Source organism: Carcharhinus amblyrhynchos, chromosome 24, assembly GCF_965287045.1.
Source record: "Carcharhinus amblyrhynchos chromosome 24, sCarAmb.v2.hapA, whole genome shotgun sequence".
NCBI classification, from domain to species: domain Eukaryota; kingdom Metazoa; phylum Chordata; class Chondrichthyes; order Carcharhiniformes; family Carcharhinidae; genus Carcharhinus; species Carcharhinus amblyrhynchos.
The window spans coordinates 14333172-14353760 of NC_137347.1; the positions used below are offsets into that span (position 1 = coordinate 14333172).

General features: G+C 42.7%; 1 protein-coding gene across 1 annotated transcript in view; it reads left to right on the top strand.

The window, feature by feature from the left end:
• The window catches only part of csmd2 (CUB and Sushi multiple domains 2), a 1720603-nt gene that overhangs the window by 614485 nt on the left and 1085529 nt on the right, over positions 1–20589 (top strand). Inside the window, exon 5 of the mRNA XM_080211135.1 lies at positions 13097–13304. Within this exon, the coding sequence (XP_080067261.1) occupies positions 13097–13304 (208 nt within the window). The remainder of the gene's footprint in view (positions 1–13096; positions 13305–20589) is intronic.

The following is a 20589-nucleotide window of genomic DNA, read 5'->3' on the forward strand; positions in this document are numbered from 1 at the left end:
AGTCACATTAGCCAAGTGCATAATGTCTAAAAATCCATTAGGAATGTTCTCCTCTCAGCACAAAGTATTTATCCAGGACCATGCAATCTTTTCTGCATGTTTCAGAATTGCGAACAGTTAATATAAATTGAAATAGGCGAACCCGTTTTGATCAGATTTATCAGAACAGATGCCAATTTAAAAGAATGTATCTGGGTGGATTGACTTCATCTGAGGCTCCATCTGTCCATTTAGGTGCTAACCTTGCAAATCATTGTGGCAAATCCATTGAGCAAAATATGGCTCGAGTGAACTGCTTCAGCGTGTATTGATTTTAATCAGAAAAATCAGGTTGAGTAAGTAATTTCAAAACAGACTGGGAGGTAGGCGCACCTTTCTGTAATTTCATTGTGTCATCTTATGACAGGCCTGAGCAATTTGCTTTACTTGCAGAAACAGATTCACCCAAAAATCAATACATGATTCTCAAGTTGCATTATTTTCTGGGATAAGGTTTTTCTTATGCTGGTTTATTTTACCATGCCATAATTTTTTGTCGTCCTCCATTCTTCATTCCATGCTCTGTCCCCCTGCCCTCGTTGCGGAGTTGATGAATGAACAAAACCGAAACAACCTAAGTTGATCAACAGCTTTCAAATGACTCTGAATTAAGTTAAATAAACCTTTCGTATCAAGGAGTTAGACTCAAACTGCATCGGGATATATGAGTTATTGCAATATAAGCTGCCAGTATACCCTTACATAGAATCGTAGAATCCCTACATTGAAGAGGGAGGCCATTTGGCCCATCGAGTCTGCACCAAACACAGTCTCACCCAGGCCCTATTCCTGTAACCCTACGTATTTACCTTGCTAATCCCCCTGACGCCAATCAACCTAACCCGCACATCTTTGTGCTGTGGGAGGAAACCCATGCAGACATGAGAATGTGCAAACTCCACACAGGCAGTGACTCAAGGCCTGAATTGACCGGGGTCCCTGGTGCTGTGAGGCAGCAATGCTAACCATTGCTTTTATCATAGGGGAAACTTAAATGCCATTTGCAGCAGTGTTAAATTTGGAAACGATTGAAGAAGCATGTTACAGACAGGAGGAGGATTAGTTTGAACAGCCCTTGTTTCTCCTCTTACTACCCATCCAGTAACAGAATCTACAAGTGCTCAAGTATTTTCCCCAAACTCCTTCATTTTGGAGTGTTTCAATCCCCTTTGAATAACCCCTTAGCAAACTTGAGATCAAACAAAGTGCGCACGCACACGCGCACGCACACACACACACACACACACACACACACACACACAATGCAGGCAAAGGGTCTCAACACATCTTCCCCTTTTGCACACATATAAGGGGAATGAGGGAAAGAAAGGAGTACAGAACAAGACCGCAATGCAAATAGTTATAGCTTGCGGGATTCCAGATTCAAAAGTCCAATGGCTTATCCCTTCACACATTAACAGGCTGACTATCTTTGGATGATTTGTCTGTGCAGAAGATACGTACACCAGCTGGCTATTTTATATTTCTTTCTGGTTTTTCAAAATGGCCAATTGCTGGTATGTTAAAATGGCTCCAGCTGATCACATGCTGGCTTCTGCAAGTTTCTGAGTAGTTTCAAAACATACAAAGGCCAACACCCAACACTCTCAGGGATGGAACACTCCCTGCATTCCAGCCAACCCGTCACAATGGACTAGCAGGCCAGATGTTTTCCTCAGCCAGCTATCGTCGTTTGTGACCCTCTAATCTCCAATGGCACTACTTTCCCTGCTCCAAAACACATTGGGTTTCAATCAGGGGACTCGCTATCCGAATAGCTCGAGCCAAACCCACCCTGTCACATGACTGAGACCTGAGCAGACTTATTTCCTTTCATTATACAGCTTTCAGATTTTACCTTCAGTCACCGTTTGGCTTCAGAGAAGTAGGATTTAAGGCAAGCAGCTGATCTGTGTCTACTCTTTACCTTTTCAGAGGTAGCACCAGAAAGAGCTCATGTTTTGGTTTAAAATTACCTGGCCCTGATCTACACTGCAAACTATTGATACGTAAGTGGCGGGATCATGCCCACCCCAATACCAGAAAATCTCGCGCAAGGTCAACAGACCTTTGCATAATCTCTGTCCTGCCCACTACGATTCCTATGGCAGGCGGGACGGCAAAATTCTGCTTTGGGCCTCCCATTGTGACTGGGAGTCAAACGGTGACTGAAGGTAAAATCTGAAAGCTGTATAATGAAAGGAAATAAGTCTGCTCAGGTCTCAGTCATGTGACAGGGTGGGTTTGGCTCGAGCTATTCGGATAGCGAGTCCCCTGATTGAAACCCAATGTGTTTTGGAGCAGGGAAAGTAGTGCCATTGGAGATTAGAGGGTCACAAACGACGATAGCTGGCTGAGGAAAACATCTGGCCTGCTAGTCCATTGTGACGGGTTGGCTGGAATGCAGGGAGTGTTCCATCCCAGAGAGTGTTGGGTGTTGGCCTTTGTATGTTTTGAAACTACTCAGAAACTTGCAGAAGCCAGCATGTGATCAGCTGGAGCCATTTTAACACACCAGCAATTGGCCATTTTGAAAAACCAGAAAGAAATATAAAATAGCCAGCTGGTGTACGTATCTTCCTGGCCTCTGGTAGGAGAGGCATGTCAGCAAAGAGAATTCAGGATTTATTTTCTAATCTGTTATAGGGATGTATACCCATCTACTCTCCCAGAACATGTTTGATATTTCTAATGCTTCGAAGGCTTCTGCTTTTCAACCTAAAAATGAAAAATATGGAAGTGTAAATAGTTCCAGGGACTGTCGTACAATATTAACATGTTCAGGCATGTTGAGTCTTTGCATTAACATGTGAAACAAAATCTTTTCTATCATTTCTTTACAATTCTCTTGGATGTCATGTAATCTTCATTCATGAGACAAATCTGACAATGGTTCAAGTAACTCCCTTTGAGTTGCAAACACTATTTTAATATATCTTGTAAAACCCTGTCTTTAAGCCGCAAAAAGCAGAGAGATTGGAAACCCATAAAGTGTAACACAAGATTTAACCAGATGGAATGTATTAAGTTCCAGAAGCAATAGTCCTCCAAGCCTTTGGCATCAAGCCTGTATTTAGAGTTATGAAAAAACTCAATTTGATCATGGTCAAAAACTCTAGACGCAGAAGAAAACAGCTGAGGGCTGAATTCCAGGTCTTGAATCAGCTAGACAACAAGGTTAGTTGCCGGATAGTGAGAGCAGAGATGCTTGGTATCCAGCAGGAGCTGCGGTTATGGGACTCTGATGCTAATTTCCCCCACCTTGTGAACTAGATTGCCTTACCATCCAGGCCATGAAGAGTACCTTCTTCACCTCGAGGCTTTTCAGCCTTTGGGTGCTTTGGCTGTCCAGATGATCCACCTTGGTTGCTTGCAACTGTGCGCAACTTTGGTCCACTGCTGCTGTGTCTCTCTCTCTCTCTCCCCCCCCTTGAGGCTTCTGCTCTGGACCCTCTTCAGCTCACCCTCACCCAGCCTCTCCTCCTTCCCCCACCTTCCACAGTCTCTCTCCTTCTTGGCCTCTCCTTCTTATTGCCCCTCCCTCTTTCCGCCTGTGCCTTTCCATCTTTTTCCCCTGGCCTCTCTCCCTCTCATTCCCACCCTGGCCCCTCTCCTTCTCATTCCCACCCTGGCCCCTCTCCCTCTCTTTCCCACCCTGGCCCCTCTCCCTCTCTTTCCCACCCTGGCCCCTCTCCCTCTCTTTCCCACCCTGGCCCCTCTCCCTCTCATTCCCACCCTGGCCCCTCTCCCTCTCATTCCCACCCTGGCCCCTCTCCCTCTCTTTCCCACCCTGGCCCCTCTCCCTCTCATTCCCACCCTGGCCCCCTCCCTCTCTTCCCCCCCCCACCCCACCCCCCCGACCCATCTCTTTACCCCCTACTTCCACCCCCCCCCGAACCCTCTCCCTCTCTTTACCCCCCACCCCTTGAACCCTTTCCCTCTCTTTACACCCCCCCACCACCCCCCCCGAACCCTCTCCCCCACCTTTCCCCTCTACCCTGGGTTTCCTGACAATGAAGGAAGGATGTGTTCAATGGAAATTGCCATTGACAATGGCAGGACTGGACATTCTGCGGTGTGCTGCCTCCCAACCACTTTTGCAAAACATACCACAGAGGGGGAGGAATATCCACCCATTGTGTCTCTGCCAAAATATTGTTAACAATAAATTTATAACTTTTATTTTCTCTCAATTTCGTTCCCGTTGAGCTGTTTGGATTTACTGTCTTGTCACCCACTTCACACTGTAGAAAATCTTTCTAAACCACTCTTTCCAATTATAAATTAATGATCTAATTATCTTAGTACAACTGCTAATTGTGTATTTATAAGGCCAGTTGAGGTCACAGAGTGAGCTGGAGATAATTATTTGGTTGTAATGCGGAGATGGAAAGCTTCATGTATAATTAGCTGGTGACAAAGCTTCATGTGAATGCTACACAGTTGTAAGCCCTTAGTTTGATTTACAGCCTTCTTTAAAATCACTCTTATTTTGACCCCCGACGTATTGAAAGATCAGACTCAAGTTAACCATTCCTCCTTTTTAAGCTCAAAAGGAAAAATAGATTATCACTATTTTGAGGAAGCACGGCACAATTTTTAACACAATACTCATAGTGCAGGACAGGAGAAGACTATTCAGACATTTTTTGATTTTGATTTATTATTGTCACGTGTATTAGCACGCAGTGGAAAGTATTGTTTTTTGTGCACTAGACAGACAAAACATACCGTTCACAGAGAAGGAAAGGGGACGGTGCAGAATATAATGTTACAATCATTGCTAAGGTGTAGAGAAAGCTCAATTTAATATAAGGTAGGCCCATTCAAAAGTCTGATGGCAGCAGGCATGAAGCTGTTTTTGAGTCAGTTGGTACATGATTTCAGACTTTTCTATCATTTTCCGAAAGAAAGATGGAAGAGAGTATGTCCAGGGTGTGTGGGGCCCTTGATTATGCTGCCTCTTTTCTAAGGCAGCAGGAAGTGTAGATGGAGTCAATGGATGGGAGGCTGAAAAGTGTGATGGACTGGATTACATGCACAACCCTTTGTAGTTTCTTGCGGTCTTGATCAGAGCAGGAAACATACTAAGCCATGATGCATCCAGAAAGGATTCTTTCTGAGGTGCATCTGTAAAAATTGGTGACATGCTGAATTTCCTTAGCCTGCTGAGAAAGTAGAAGTGTTGGTGGGCTTTCCTAACGATAGCATGGCCTATATCAGGTTCTGGTCAGACCCCATTTGGAGTATTGTGAGCAGTTTTGAGCCCTGTATCTGAGGAAGGATGTGCTGGTCTTGGAAAGGGTCCAGAGGAGGTTCACAAGAATGATTCTTGGAATAAAAAACTTGTGGTCTGAGGAACGGTTGAGGACTCTGAGCCTGTACTCGTTGGAGTTTAGAAGGATGAGGGGGGATCTTATTGAAACTTACAGGATACTGCAAGGCCTAGATAGAGTGGACGTGGCGAGGATGTTTCCACTCGTAGGAAAAGCTAGAACTAGAGTGCACAACTTCAGGCTAAAGGGAAGATCCTTTAGAACAGAGATGAGGAGGAATTTCTCCAGCCAGGAAATGTTGGATCTGTGGAACTCTTTGCCACAGAAGGCTGTGAAGGCCAGGTAATTGAGTTGACAGAGATAGATAGGCTCTTGATTAATGAGGGGATCAGGGGTTATGGGGGAAAGGCAGGAGGGAAATATCAGCCATGATTGAATGGTGAAGTAAATTCGATGGGCCAAGTGACCTAATTCTGCTCCTATGTCTTATGGAAGGACCAGGAAAGGATTTGTCTCTGGTTGTGTGTGCGGAGTGGGTAAAGCCACATGTTGATGATGTATTGAGACATACTGTATTGGACAAAATGTTTCAACTTCACTCTTTGGCCTATGCTTCAGAGACCTCGCAGTATCTATAAGTTTGAATAAGATCCCTCCTCATCCTTTTATACTCCAATAAGTACAAGCCCAGAGTCCTCAACCATTCCTCATCCGACAAGCTCTTCATTCCAAGGATAATTCTTGTGAACCACCTCTGGACCCTTTCCAGCACATCCTTACATACGGGGCCCAAAACTGCTCACAATACTCCAAATGGGGTCTGACCAGATCCTGATACAGTCCATGCTACAGTTAGAAAAGCCCACCAGCCTCTACTTTCTCTGACAGTAATGGGTGTTATAATCAGCCTGGGTGCGATCCTACCAGCTGTTCATGCCACGCTCCCGCTGCAGATAAATCAGAGAAGTTGGCGCCCAGCCAAATCGCCATTCACTGCAGTGAGATGGGGAAATCTTGCTGATGTGAACAGCTGTAATGTACTAGCCATCGTTTTTCTTGGTGAGGGAGCGGTACAATGTGATCCTGCAGCTGATTTCCATTCTGTAAGCTCTGTTATTAAATGTACGTTGGCGGCCTTTAAGTGGAAGGTGGGATCAGATTCTGCTGGGATTTTCCCCATGATTTATCACCTTCTGACTCTGACCATCTGAGCTCGTATGTAGAGATAGGCCACTTTGGCAATGTATCACACTGCTGCCAATATCTGAAAAATGATACACTGTGTGAGAGGAGGAGTAAATCAGGGGGGAAAAAAAAACCTGAGTGCAAGAAGATTTACAGCTTGCTGCTTTTAATGAATTTCATGACTATGGTGATGGTGTAAATCAGCAAAGGTTTGTAAGAATTCATAAGTTTGAATTTGGATTAATTATTATATTTCTGCTGATGCAAAAAAATCAAATATATTTTTATGGACTCAGGCCTGAATTTCACTCTCAGATCAGGAGTGCAGAGTCAGGAGAATTCCCAGCTCCTTGAACCCAACTCCCAGAAACCCGTAGCAGAAGTTGTGATTTGTGTTTCGGGAAAGATGTGGTGGTGTAACGGGAGCCAGGCCTTCAGGCTCTGAGAAGCAACAGACGCTGGGGGAGGGGCAGGGGGTAGTGCGGAGATGGGCTGGGTGAAAAAGCCACCGGTGATTCAGCACCTTTATCTGAGCTGCAAAAAAAGACAATGGGCTTTCTGAAACTGAGCCTTAACACATCGTGAAATGTTAACCTCACTGCTTCGTCATCTGTCAGCCAGACCATTCCGGAGGGATATTCTAATTGTGCTTGCTCTGAGTATTCCTGAGGTGGAAATTTGAAATTCATTTCCTAACCTGTTGTCAGGATGTGTATATGTATAGTGTACCAGAGTATGTTTATTTGAGATGGAGCTTAATGCAGGCCACGGAATCATCATCTCCAACAGTGTAGAAAATGAAGATTGCTATGTGATGTGCAAGAATTCACTTGGCTGTGCAAATGGATTCCGCATTATATATCCAACCCTGCAAAGTTAGATTTAGAATGTCATTTACCAAGGCCCGTGAGAATGCTGAGCCTGCCCTCAGGTACTGCCAGTTATTCTTCATCTCTCACCTCTCGCTCTTCCGTACTTATGATGTGGAACTCAACCAGGTGGATGCTTGTGCCGTGATAAAGTTTGTTGCTAACAGAAAAACAGCCTTCCAGCCCTCACTTCCTCACACCCGCTCATCTCCCACCAGCTCCCCATGCCATCCTACGCCTCTCTCTTCACCCCCATGGCCAGCTTAGTACAAGCTCATTTCACCACCTACCACTCATTGCCCTTGACTCAAAACTGGATGGGAATGTGTGTTGGCACAAAATTAATTAAGGATGTGGGTTATGAGGATGATGCAAAGAGGCTTCAAGATGATTTGGGCAGGCTTAGTGAGTGGCCAAGAGCAAGCCAGATGGAATATAATGTGGGTAAATGTGAGCTTATCCTACTTTGGTTGGAGGAATCGAGGTGCAGAGTATTCCATAAATGGTGAGAGATTGGAAAATGTTTGAGTTTTCTTGTTTGTACGTCACTGAAAGCTGACATGCAGACGCAGTGGCAAATGGTATGTTGATTTTTATCGCACGTGTATTTGCACGTGGAAGTAAAGACGTCTTGCTTCAATTGTCTAACACTTTTTGATTAGACTGCATCTGGAGTATTGTATAGAGTTTTGGTCCCCTCATCTAAGGAAGAATATGCTTGCATAGAATGAGTACTCGTGAAATGATAGAGTTCTACTAATAAAGAGAGATTGTGGACACTGGGCTTGTACTCTCTTGAGTTCAAACAATGATAGGTGATCTCATTGAAAGTAACAACGTTCTTAAGGGATTTGACAGGTGAGGTGCTTTGGGATCTAGAATCACAGGACACACTCTGAGAATAAGGGATATGCCATTTAGGACTGTGATAATAGAAGGTTCTGAAAGCAATCATTAATCCAACAATGACAACCCTCATACTTATGTCAACAAAGTGAAATAGCAAGTGTTGTATTTTTTTAAACGCTGCATACAGTCCACATGCACTCCCAACTACCCCACCCCCCCCCACCACACCGATATTCAGAGGGAAACATGTTTGAATACTTTGGCAGCTCCTGTTGACACCTCCAATGAGTTTATGTACTTATTCATGTTTAAGTTTAACAATCCAAAAAGGGTCATAAGTATCTATCACAGATTTCACTATATGTTACATATACATTTATGTTGCTTTAACTGGTCAATCCCTTATAACAACAAACATTTCATTCAAATATTTAATTCCTTATCAAAACAAGCATTTGTATTCATAGTCCCACTTCAGAGAGTGAATAACCACTTGGGAGCTGTTAAGAGGAGATCATGCTGAGGAAGTGACAAGGAAGATGGATAGTGCAGGGGATGTTGCCTCCAAGGATTTTAGTAAGGCATTTGACAAGGTCCCACAGGGCAGACCGGTCAATATAGTAAATACCCATTGGATACCAGTTATTACGACAAATTGGATCCAAATTTGGCTTTGTATTAGGAAACAAAGGACCATGGTCAATGGCTGCCCTTGTGAATAGAAAGTTGTTGGTGGTCTGCAGGGTTCGATATTGCGATCCCTACTTTTTGTTTTATATATTAATAATTTGGACATGAACGTCAGGGGACATGATTGGGAAATTTGCAGACAGCACAAAAATTGGCCATGTAGTGAATAGTGTAGAGGATAGCTACAAGTGCCAAGATAAAATAGATGAGTTGGTGAAGTGGGCATGAAAGTGGCAGTTGGCGTTCAGTGTAAGGCAATGCATTTAGGGAATCAAACAGTAAAAGGAAATGCACAATAAATAGGGATATACTGAGAAGGATCGATGAAGTGAGAGATCTTGGCATGCAAATACACATGTCCCTAGACAAAGCAGTACAGGTAGAAAAGGTTGTAAAGAAGACACATGGAATGCTCATCTTCATTGACAGAGGTATAGAATACAAAAAAAGCCATAATCCTAATGGAACTTTATAAGAAACTGTTGAGTGTTGTATGCAGATCTGGTCACTGCAATACAGGAAAGAAGTAATTGCTCTGGAGAGAGTGCAGAGAATGTTGTAAGGGCTGAAGAATTGTAACTATGGGGAGAGTTGGAGAAGTTGGGGTTGTTTTCTTTGGAACAGAGAAGGTTGAGAGGCGACTTTACTGTGGTATACAAAATTGTGAGGAGTAGAGATAAGGTAGATCGGAGGAGCCTGTTTCCCTTTGAATGTTCAAAAACCAGGGGTAGTAGATTCAAGGTAAGTGGCAGAAGGATTAGAGGGGATATGAGGAAAAACTTTTTTTGTGCAGAGGGTGTCTGGAATTCACTGCCTGAGTTGGTGATGGAGGCATGAACTCTAAACTCTTTTAAAAGCACATGGATCTGCACCTCAAGCTGTAAGCCGCAGGGCTATGGCTGTGTGCAAGAAGATTGGATTAGAAGAATGTCTTTGGGTTGGCATGGAGAAGATGGGCCAAATGGCCCCTTCTGTGCTGTAACATTTCTATAGTTCTATGGCACCTTACCTCTTCCAATGGGCAGCCTACCTCAAGGTGTCCCAGGACCATGTCTAAAAGGTGACCCTTGCTCTACAAGGGGTACCCCACCTATTTAAGCATCTGCACAAAGTATAGACCTGGTCCTATCAGTTATAACCTGCATACATGTTTCCCTACTCTTGACTCAGGAAAATCAGATATGACTGGAGGCAGCTGCCTCGGTGAGCAACAGATGTACAAATGGGAAACCACCCCTTTACCCCCTTCAAAAATGAGGGCTGTATTTGTGGGTTGGACCTCTTGATTCAGGCCTCCAGAGTCAAGTTCGCAATGACTAGTGGTTCTCCATCATTGCAAAAATTCAAATCAATACTATGGACTTTCGAGCATGGTTTATCAGGCAATTGAGGCTACGGGAGTTCTTCCACAAACCCCCAAGGGGCCAACAACAAACACAATGAGACAGCCAAGACTTCTTATTTGCGAGCAGGGATAGACGAGCCATGTGAGAAATGTGAATGGTTTCTTAGCATTTCGCTCATCACTCCTGCTTTCATTGATCATTGCTAAGAATTTTGAGGTCCGTTCAGGTCTAACACTGGGTGAGGAGTATTTGTGAGAGCGATGGATTTGGGAGCTCTGCTCTTTTCTAAACAAGATAGACAAGCTTGCAAACAGTCTAACTCAGCCTATGACATTGGCCAAAAAGGAAATTTGTATCTCAAGAGGTTATTTGTGGCCAGGGACAAGTAAAATTTGTTTATTAGTCACAACTAGGCTTACATTAACACTGCAATGAAGTTACTGTGAAAGTCCCCTAGTCGTCGCGCTCAAGCACTTGTTTGGATACGCTGAGGGGGAATTTAGCGTGGCCAATGCACTTGACCAGTACGTCTTTTGGAGTGTGGGAGGAAACCTGCACACACATAGTAAAACATGCAGAATCCGCTCAGGCAGTGACCCAAGCTGGGAATCGAACCCCCTGACACTGAGGCAGCAGTGCTAACCACTGTGTTATCATGCCACCCCCAAAGGCAAGACCTTGATTTTACCAATACTTAGCCAAGGAAAATCGGAGCTCAATCAAACCGGATGTCGGACAAGTCATCTAACAGTACAAAGGCAGTGCTGAAATGTGGAAAAATTAATTTTTCTGATGGATTTATATGTTAAACCCACATTTGGAGACAATATATTGAACAGAAAACGGAAGTGCTTCCTAATTGTGTGTGTGTATATATATATATATATATATGGCACAACGTATATTAATAAATGAAATACATCTTTCATATAAAGAGGAGTTGCTATTGCCCATTTCTTGTTCCATGTTTTAATAGTTGGTCATTTGTCACAAAAGCATTCCTGACCTTTCAAAGTACAGCTTTTAGATTGAAGTAATTAAATAGAATATATTCATTTCTAAGTATCTTTGCTCTTACAACATGTCGAGGGCTGAATCTCCCAGAAAAATTGTAAGTGCTGAATTTGCGTAAAAATTGAGGTAACTCCCATTGGCTTTTTTAGCGGGATTTTCAAAATTAATCTTCCACACGCTATGCACTGCAGAGTGCCACAGAGAGATTCATGCTAAAAACCAGGGGGTGGGGCCTATTCCCATTGGAGAGGCCGGCTGTCTCATGCTGAGTGGGCCACTGCGCATGTGGCAATTTGTCAGAGCAGAGATCAGCGCATGCGCAGTAACCATGCACTGCAGGGCCCCCAATCACTCGACAGTGATTTCACTGGCCAGCCCCACAACCTCCGCGTAGCTCCAATTCCATCACAGCCCAATCGCTGGCCAGCAACCTTGCATCATTGTTGTTGTCAAGTCACCACCCCTCAGATTGCTGCCCTCCTGGACCCCTCTGGGCAAGCCCCAATGTCTCCCCTCTCCCACCTCACCTGCAGTTACGACCCCACCCCCTCTCACCACCTGGATGGCCAGCCCCGAACACCACCTTCCCTCCCTCTGCCGCCAATCCCTATTCAGAAGACCTCCATCCCCATTGGCCCTGCCCTCTTGGAGCTGCCTGATGCTCAGGCATCGTCAAAGTGCCAGGCTAGCAGTTACCCCCAATCTCCTTGGGGGTCTCCTTGGCCTCTGTTCACTCCCACGGGATCAGGCCACCAGTACCCCATTAGTGGGGAGCTGTTGTAAATCCCTTTGGAGTGAACCACTCCTAGCTGTGGGGAAGATTTCAGTCCTGGTCCTGGTAATGGTATTTAAATCCATATTTTAACATGAAAATCAGCTCCACCCCGATTACATTAGAAATCGTGGCCCCGGAGATGCAGGGAGGCAATGGAGAGCCTGGTAAATGGCATCCACAGATGTCTCCTGGCCTGTTGCATCGTGAGAGCAGTGTCAAGGGCTGGGAGAATCATCCCCATTATTTTTGATGTTAATCAGGCACATACCCACATGAATGAATGTGAGCTGCTAAGTAAGCTTTTTGTCATGACAAATGTAATCCAAGTAGTAGGCAGCATGGTGGTGTAGTGGTTAGCACTGCCACCTCAAAGCACCAGGGGCCCAGGTTCAATTCCGGGTGTGGGTCACTATTCATTTAGAGTTTTCACATTCTCCCCATGCCTGCGTGCGTTTCTTCCGGGTACTCCGGTTTCCTCCCATTGTTCAAAGATGTGTGGGTTTGGTGGATTGGCCATGCTAAATTGTCCATTAGTGTCAGGGGGATGGGGATAAAGTATTGGTGGGCTGAGTGGCCTCCTGCACTGTAGAGATTTGATGATTGGTTATTATTTGCATATTTTAGCTGCTAACCTGTGATATTCAGTGACAATCCAACAGTTTAATCTATTGATCTACTTGTTACTAAACGACTAATCAATGAGTTGGTTTCATCTTAAGTGTCTCCAAGGAAATTTGTGCTATTTTAGCGATTATAAACATAAATCAACAGAAGTTTACAGTGATGTGAATAAGGTTTAATTTCATGAAAGACACAATGTTTTAGCAGTTAGTTTATCTGACAGAATGGCAGATTAATTGTTTTTGAGTTACTGAGTTACAGTTTGTTCATTTTCTTTTAATCTGTTAATTCACTGAGAGCTTTTCTGTAATTGCAAAATGTTAAATGCCACTGCAAACTGGTGGAATAATGTTCATATTTTCATGATTTTTAGTTCTTTCAAATGCTCCCTTTCCGGTTCTCTCTTTTTTAAAATGTAGTTTCCTTTTGCAGCGGACGATGGCTGTGGAGGAACCTTGCGTGGACAGAGTGGGGTTATCTCAAGCCCCGGCTTTCCTTCAGTTTATGATAACAATGCGGACTGCACTTGGACTATTCTAGCTGAACCTGGTGACACCATAGCGTTGGTCTTCACAGACTTTCTGTTGGAAGATGGATACGACTTCTTGGAGGTCAGCGGGACAGAAGATTCATCAATATGGCAAGTATATGAATTTACTGTTCATAAAGTTACTGGTGCTGACATGGGCTGTCCACTGTGCATTGACTGTTTGTGAGAAGGATATCTGGAAGTCTGAATATGATTTTCCTACCACTGAAAAATTTCACCTTTCTGAGCGATGACTACCTTTCGCGATGGTTATTCCTTCACAAGTATTCCTGCCCCAATCTCCCCTCTTTCCCTCAGTAATCATTGCTCGTAAAGTGCTTGTTTTAGCATGAGTTTGGCATTCCTGTTATTCCCTCTGAAACCTACAACAGTGTTCATCATGGACTGCAGCTCATCGTTGAGGCTTTGCTTATCTGCAGAGTCGCCTTGTTCTCAACAGTTTTAATGGGCAGCATAAAGACCGAATGGAAACATACATCGACATTACACAAAATGGTTGTTAAGATGATTGGTTGCAGTTCTTTAATTAGTCTGGAGCCGGTCTGTGCACAAGTTAATATGTGTAATGTGATCAATTTATTTTAAAGGGACTGGCCTCTGAAGGTTGCTTCCTCTGTATAAACAGATGGTCATTGACACAGCTCTCATTAGTACTTTATCTTATTGGCTTATTTATGCATATCTGTGTATCTGCCTGTTGCCTTTCTGTACGAAAGGTGAACGTTTTATTAGTTACATGAATTTCATAGCAATGCAGATGAATGACCTTTATATGAAAGAATATCATGACATGAAGGGCTGTTTGCCAGTTTGAAATATTCATATGGAGACAAAACTCCTGTACAAGATGTTTGGAATGTTTTTGACAACCTGACCAGAATGCAGCTCCACACAAGCAGTGCGTATCTCAAGATCCGACCATCAGCTCAAGGGTAAATGGTTGCAGATACAATTCCCAAAAGTTGTGACCTGCATTTTGGGCAAGTGTTAAAGAGAGAATGAGTTAGAAGGCATTTGGCTTTGGCTGATGTTTTTGAATACGTGCCACACATGAATAAAACCCCCTCAACAAATTAAAAGCTGCTCATGTGAACTATTTTTTAAATATATCATCAGTTAATGATCTAAGTCACAAAACTGTATACAATGAAGGGAGTATATGCAGTATGTTATTACCAGATGTATTCTTGTAGGGTTAAAAAGAGAAGTCAGCGTTTCTCAATTTTTATTCAGAATGACATGAATTTCCCAGTCAACAGGAGAGTGACTTTGTTTGCCGCTGACCTCAAAGAAAGCTGCCCACAAGAACCTAGAGATCTCTACGGCATAGAGTTCACCATTGCTCTTGAATTTGAATCTGGTGCAAAGCTGAGAGATCTCTAGAAATCTTGCAACAGTGATGTCGTCAAACAGGGTAAGCAGCCTGCATTTAAGATTTGTCACAGACAAGAAAGCAGGAAGTAAAATGCACCAATTATCCTTGACTTGTTTGAAGTTTTACAAGGAGTGATCTAAGGATTTGGGCATGCATGATAGGAATTAGTGTGCCATTAATTTTACAAATTTCAATTTGGAAACACATTTTTATTGGAATAGAAACATAACATTTCAGAAATATAAGAAGAACTTTTCTGAACCAGAGAGGTTGTTCAACGTGACACAAGTCATATCTTACTACAGAGGTCTTAAAGACAACATTATGGTTTAACTTTTCTGGACCAAACAGGTTATTCATTATGACTTTGTGCTTCACATCTTATTATGAAGCTTTTAAAGGCGATGTTACAGTTTAGAAAAAAGAGATTTCAATCAGTTCAGTGATGTCAAAGGTTCGTTGCCTGAGATTCCATGAACAGCACAATCTGGGGAGGAGCATGGGAACCATTGACCGCAATTTCAAGATTTCTGCATTGGACTGTGGATCTGCAGATGTGAGACATTATCAGTTTTCCAGGTTCACAACCGAGAACGCTAATATTTCCGTTGTTATCGCAACACAATTCCAGAGCATGATGCATTGCAGGATGTTGTTGTGCTGAGGTTATATTTGGGGAAAAATATAATTGAGTTAATTGGTGCACAGTGTTATACGGCAGAGGTAAGGGGATATTGATGCAAATTCAAGCATCAAAGTAATTGACAGCTGCAAGTGTTTAACTGGGTTTTTGTCAGGAATAAGATTCTGTGTGGAGATTATTAAATACTTTACGAAAGGCTACAAGCTATGATCTGGTTTTCTTTCCTCCATAGATGTAATGACTTTAATCAGGCCCATGATATTCTCCTCATAGAATAGGAACTCCCAGATTAAGGCAGTACTGGTTTGCCCAAGCAGGGAACCCTGCATATATACATAATGTGGAGTGTCAGGTTTCCTGACAATTTGGGTTTACACTCTGTATGAGGAAGGACCTGTCAGAGTGTTGCTTACTATGTAGATAAATCTAACTGTGGTAAAGGGACAAAATGAATGGCAAAGCAGACCCAATGGCCTAAATGGCCTCCACCTGCTAGTTTTTATGTTAAGTGATTCTGTTAACGGACTGTATAGTGACGGATGTATATGTTGGTAATGCAAAATTGGTAACATTATTCGTGCCCCATCACAATGGATGTCTGATTATCACGTGCTGAATATAATAAAATTGAGTTAACAATGAAGGTCACAAGTCAGGAAATGAGATCTACAGTTTAAAAGTGAACTATTTATTATGCTTTTTATGATGACTGCTCAATCTGGATCATAACTTTAAAATGTGCAACTTGTCTATGGGGTAGGTAAAGTATGCAAAAATATTTTAGTGTTATACTGCATGGATTGTCATCCTGTATTGTCATGGCTTTCCACAAAGATTTGTATATGTACTATTCCAAACAATCTTTGAATCTTGATATTGTTCTGTCTTGAGGTAATGAGTGAATAACAGAAATATTTGGATAATGATCAGATTACAGTCAATGTACTGGAGCTGACAACAGCACACTACTGTGTGTATGACATTGTGAAAGGTAGACTTGAAGGCACTTGTTGGTGATCCAATTTGTTGAAAAGGAGGCATGTATGTGGGACATTATTCCACTTTGTGCAAGGTCCAATGTTTCTAACATACAACGATGCAACTTTTCATCATTCAGCAACTATGTTTGAATTTGATATCTATTAACTAAAAAACTACAATCTCAGTCATGCATGCACATTTGAAATAATGACGTGTTACACGCAATAAGCATAATGAACAATAAAATCACACCAGTGTACACCTAACTCATCTGTATTCATGGAGGCAGAGAATATTGGTGGACATGTAACGTTAGATGCCATATTGCTAAGTGAGTGAATATTTACAAGTTACCCACACAAACTAAGTGGGTTTTGATTCATCATAAGGTAACCCAAACTTCATTTAGGTGGGGGTGCAAGGAGATGGGACTGAAGCCTTTGCTGGGGATTGATTGTTTAGGTCTAGAGAGGGGAAGACCTGAGGTGGTGATCAAAACATTAAGGGATGAGATTGAAAGAAGGGACAGGACCAGAGGAAAATTAAGGGGGTAAAAACATTTGGACAGGTATCGGTATGCAAAAGTTGTTGGCATTTGCTATTGATACCTGAAAGGTCAGAAAACAAATTATTTTTGTTAAAGTGCCTAATGGGGCGAAAGATGAAATGGAATTGTGAATGAGGACAGCTTTGACATAGTTGATACTGCTGCAGGGACAGTGATCAGTGCATCACTCGTTGAAGTTTAGAAGGATGAGGGGGATCTTATTGAAACTTGCAGGATACTGCGAGACCTGGATAGAGTGGGTGTAGGGAGGATGTTTCCACTAGTAGGAAAAACTAGAACCAGAGGCCACAGCGTCAGGCTAAAAGGACGATCCTTTTAGACAGAGATGAGGAGGAATTTCTTCAGCCAGAAAGTGATGAATCTGTGGAACTCGTTGCCAATGAAGGCTACGGAGGTCAGGTCATTCAAAGTCTTTAAGTCAGAGATAGAGAGGGTCTTGATTAATAAGGGGATCAGAGGTTATGGGGAAAAGGCAGAAGAATGGTGATGAGAAATAATAAGCCATGATTGAATGGCGGAGCTGGCTTGATGGGCCAATTCTGTTCCTAGATCTTATGGTCTTACGCATGGCATGGTGCTTGATATTGAGTGTGAATCTCAGGATGCGGTGAAGGCAGTGTATTGAGGAATACCAAATGTTTAGGCGATATCTGTAACTGTTGGTTGCTCCACATTGTGAAAGATGACATTTCCATTGGGATGTACATGGAATAACATAGAGCCAGAGATAACTGCTGAGGAAGGAGGTGTGACTGTGAAAACGAGTCTTGATCACTTCCTGATCAAACAGGAGAAAGGATGCAAAAGGACTAACGAGACAAATGGAACATCTGTCTGAGAGAAGACCCAGGACCTCCCTGGTGGGCATTCCAAGAGAAGTAACAGTGAGTTAAATGCTAACGCACAAGAAACAAAAGTTGAGGATGCTGGAATGAAAAAAAAAAATCACTGGGTGATACTCAGCAAGTTTGACAGCGCCTATGGACAGGGGAATAAAATCATTGGCTGGAATTTTCCAGCTGTTCACATCCCGCCACTGCTGTAAGCGAGGCTGGAGATTTTGGCACTTTGGCACATCTCCGTTCGCTGGAGCAGAACCAAATAATATCCTGGTGTGAATGGCCAGAAAATTCCGGCCCATGCTTCAAGCCAGTAATCCTTTGTCAGAGCCTTAGGCTAAGTGAAGTATTTTGAATATTACTTGGACAATGGAGGATCCAACACTTTATAACAAAGTGGTGTACAGTACTTTGAGAAAGTACAAGTTCAAGAAATAACCATTTCAGAATGGAATGCCTGTAAGACTATTAAATAAAGCAAAAAGTTATGACATTTCACGCGCGGGAACATGAAAATAGGGTTCATGGAGTAAATGAAAACTGGTGCCGGTTAGGATTCCAAGCTTTAAGAAACGCACAAAAACAAGAATTTGAAATGAATGTAGGAAGTGATTAAAAAAATGCTGATGACTATTTTGACAAAAAAGATTGGAGACAATGTATCTGTAATGTCGAAACTATGTTAGAGGTTTTGGGTATTAAACAAAAAGAAAAAATGTGGGTTGCACATGTAGATTCAAAGTAACACGCAACAGGTTTTTTTCTAGCAGCCTGTGCAGCACCTTAATGGCATCACCACCAAATCACGTGACTGGCTCTTAAAGCAATTGTGCACCTACTTAAATATATAAAAACAATAAGTAGACAGAAGCCACTCTGTTGAAGAATGACAAATTGTTCCAAACAAGTTGTGTAAATTGGCAAGCTGTTGGGGCTGAGGATGGCAAAGTGACTGCTACACATCTTTTCCTCAAATTTCTAGACAAATTCTGACATATTCCCAACATAAGCATGGTAGAAGGCAAAGGAATTAAGCATAGATAGAAATGGAAAAACGTACTCACTAAATCTGACCTCCATGACAAAAATTCATTAAGCCTTGTTTAGGCTGACATCCCCATCCACAACAGGGAGGGTCACCCATGTCAAACACCAGAAGGCAATTAAAACATCTGGAACTCCAGTAGCCTTGGCCCAGGAATTAGTAGGTGGTCACTGCATGAGTCAGTGAGAGAAGGTGAAGCATTCTTCTGGATTGTTGAAGTAGAACCCATTGGTGTTGTGACATGGAGGCACCAAAAAATGGATGAAGTTCAACTTAGTCACAAAACAGATGTAATTGAAAGAGCAACCAGTTAGACACCACTTACTATTTTCTCTTCTGTAAAACTTTCTGGTTTAGAACACTGGTTAAGACTCTCTCAAGTTACATTAGCCTTCAGAAATAATGTGGTCCTCTGTGTTGAGTGCCTATTGCATTGTATCTGCCTATTTTGGGTTACTTTTTCCTGTTTCTGGGGTTGGGAAAATATTAGTCCCTACGCACATGTTGGAAACTGGCAGGAGGACATTTGAAATGCCTGCTTTAATGTCATGTCCTGGAGCTGATAATATCTTCTCTCCTGTGAATTTTGTGAATCCTGTGAATCCTGTTTTCCTGAGCAAGCAGCAAGGACAGCTACCCAAATCCATTGGGCAGATAGATTCCCATTTTAATTCAAATCTGGGTGGAGAAATAACCATGGCTTCTCATCAGGGCAATCTGGGACATAGGAGGAACCACCACTCAGAAGAGGTCAAGAGAGATAACTATGATTATGAAGGCACATGGTACACTTGCCTTCATAGGCTGGGACATTGAGTACAAGAGTTAGGAAATCATGTTGCAGCTATATAAGACCTTAAGTTGCATTTGGAGTATTGCGTGCAGTTCTGTTCGCCACACTACCTGAAAGAACATGCAAGCTTTGGACAGAATGCAGAAAAGGTTCACCAGGATGTTGCCTGGCCTTGAAAGTGTTGACTATGACGTGAGGTTGAATAAACTAGAATTATTTTCACTGGAAAGACGGAGGCTGAGGGGAGATCTGATAGAGATGCACAAACTTATAAGAGGCATAGACAAGGTGGATAGTCAAAGGCTTCTTCCCATGGTGGAGGTGCCAATTACAAGGGTGCACAGGTTCAAGGTGTGTGGGGCAAACTTTAAGGGAGATGTGCGGGGCTAAGTTTTTCACGTAAAAGAGTGGTGGGTGCCTGGAGTGTGCTGCCAGAGAAAGTGGTGGAAGCAGGCACATTAGCAACATTTCAGGAGCACCTGGATGGGTACGTGAATAGGGGGGTATGGACTGAGTAAGAGGAGAACATTTGTTTTTAGTTAGGACATCATGATTGGCACAGGCTTTGAGGGCCAAAGGGCCCCAATCCTGCGCTATGCTTTTCTCAACTGAGGTGCAGGAATCCTGGGTTCACAAACCTTTCATTTGAATACAACCATACTTCCAAGATATGGAGTGGACATATAAATCTTCTGTCACAACTAATGTGAAATTTAAGTTCAAACCTGAATGAAGCTACTCATAAAGTGCCAACAGATGTCATATTTCAGGAAAAAAATGGAGAGTTATTATAAGGAGCACTTTGCTTCAGAGATTGGAATAATTGGCTACGAAGTGTTTTTTGTGACTTGACATCATCTCAACCACTCAATTAATTGGCAGCCCTCTCATTGTTCTTAAATATTTGTTTTCCATCTGGATCACAACATTTCCTCAGGATTTCAATTGATCAGGAAACACTTGTAGCAAAATGGTTTGGCTCAGCTCCAACAGGATCGGAGTTTCATTGTAAGCCTTAAAAGGGCAGATAATCATGTTGTGAAGAGGCTAAGCCAAAAAGTTTATCATGGAAGTTTTGGATATGCAATTTTTAAATGAACTTTAGCATATGGCTGTAACGTGAAGTGACAC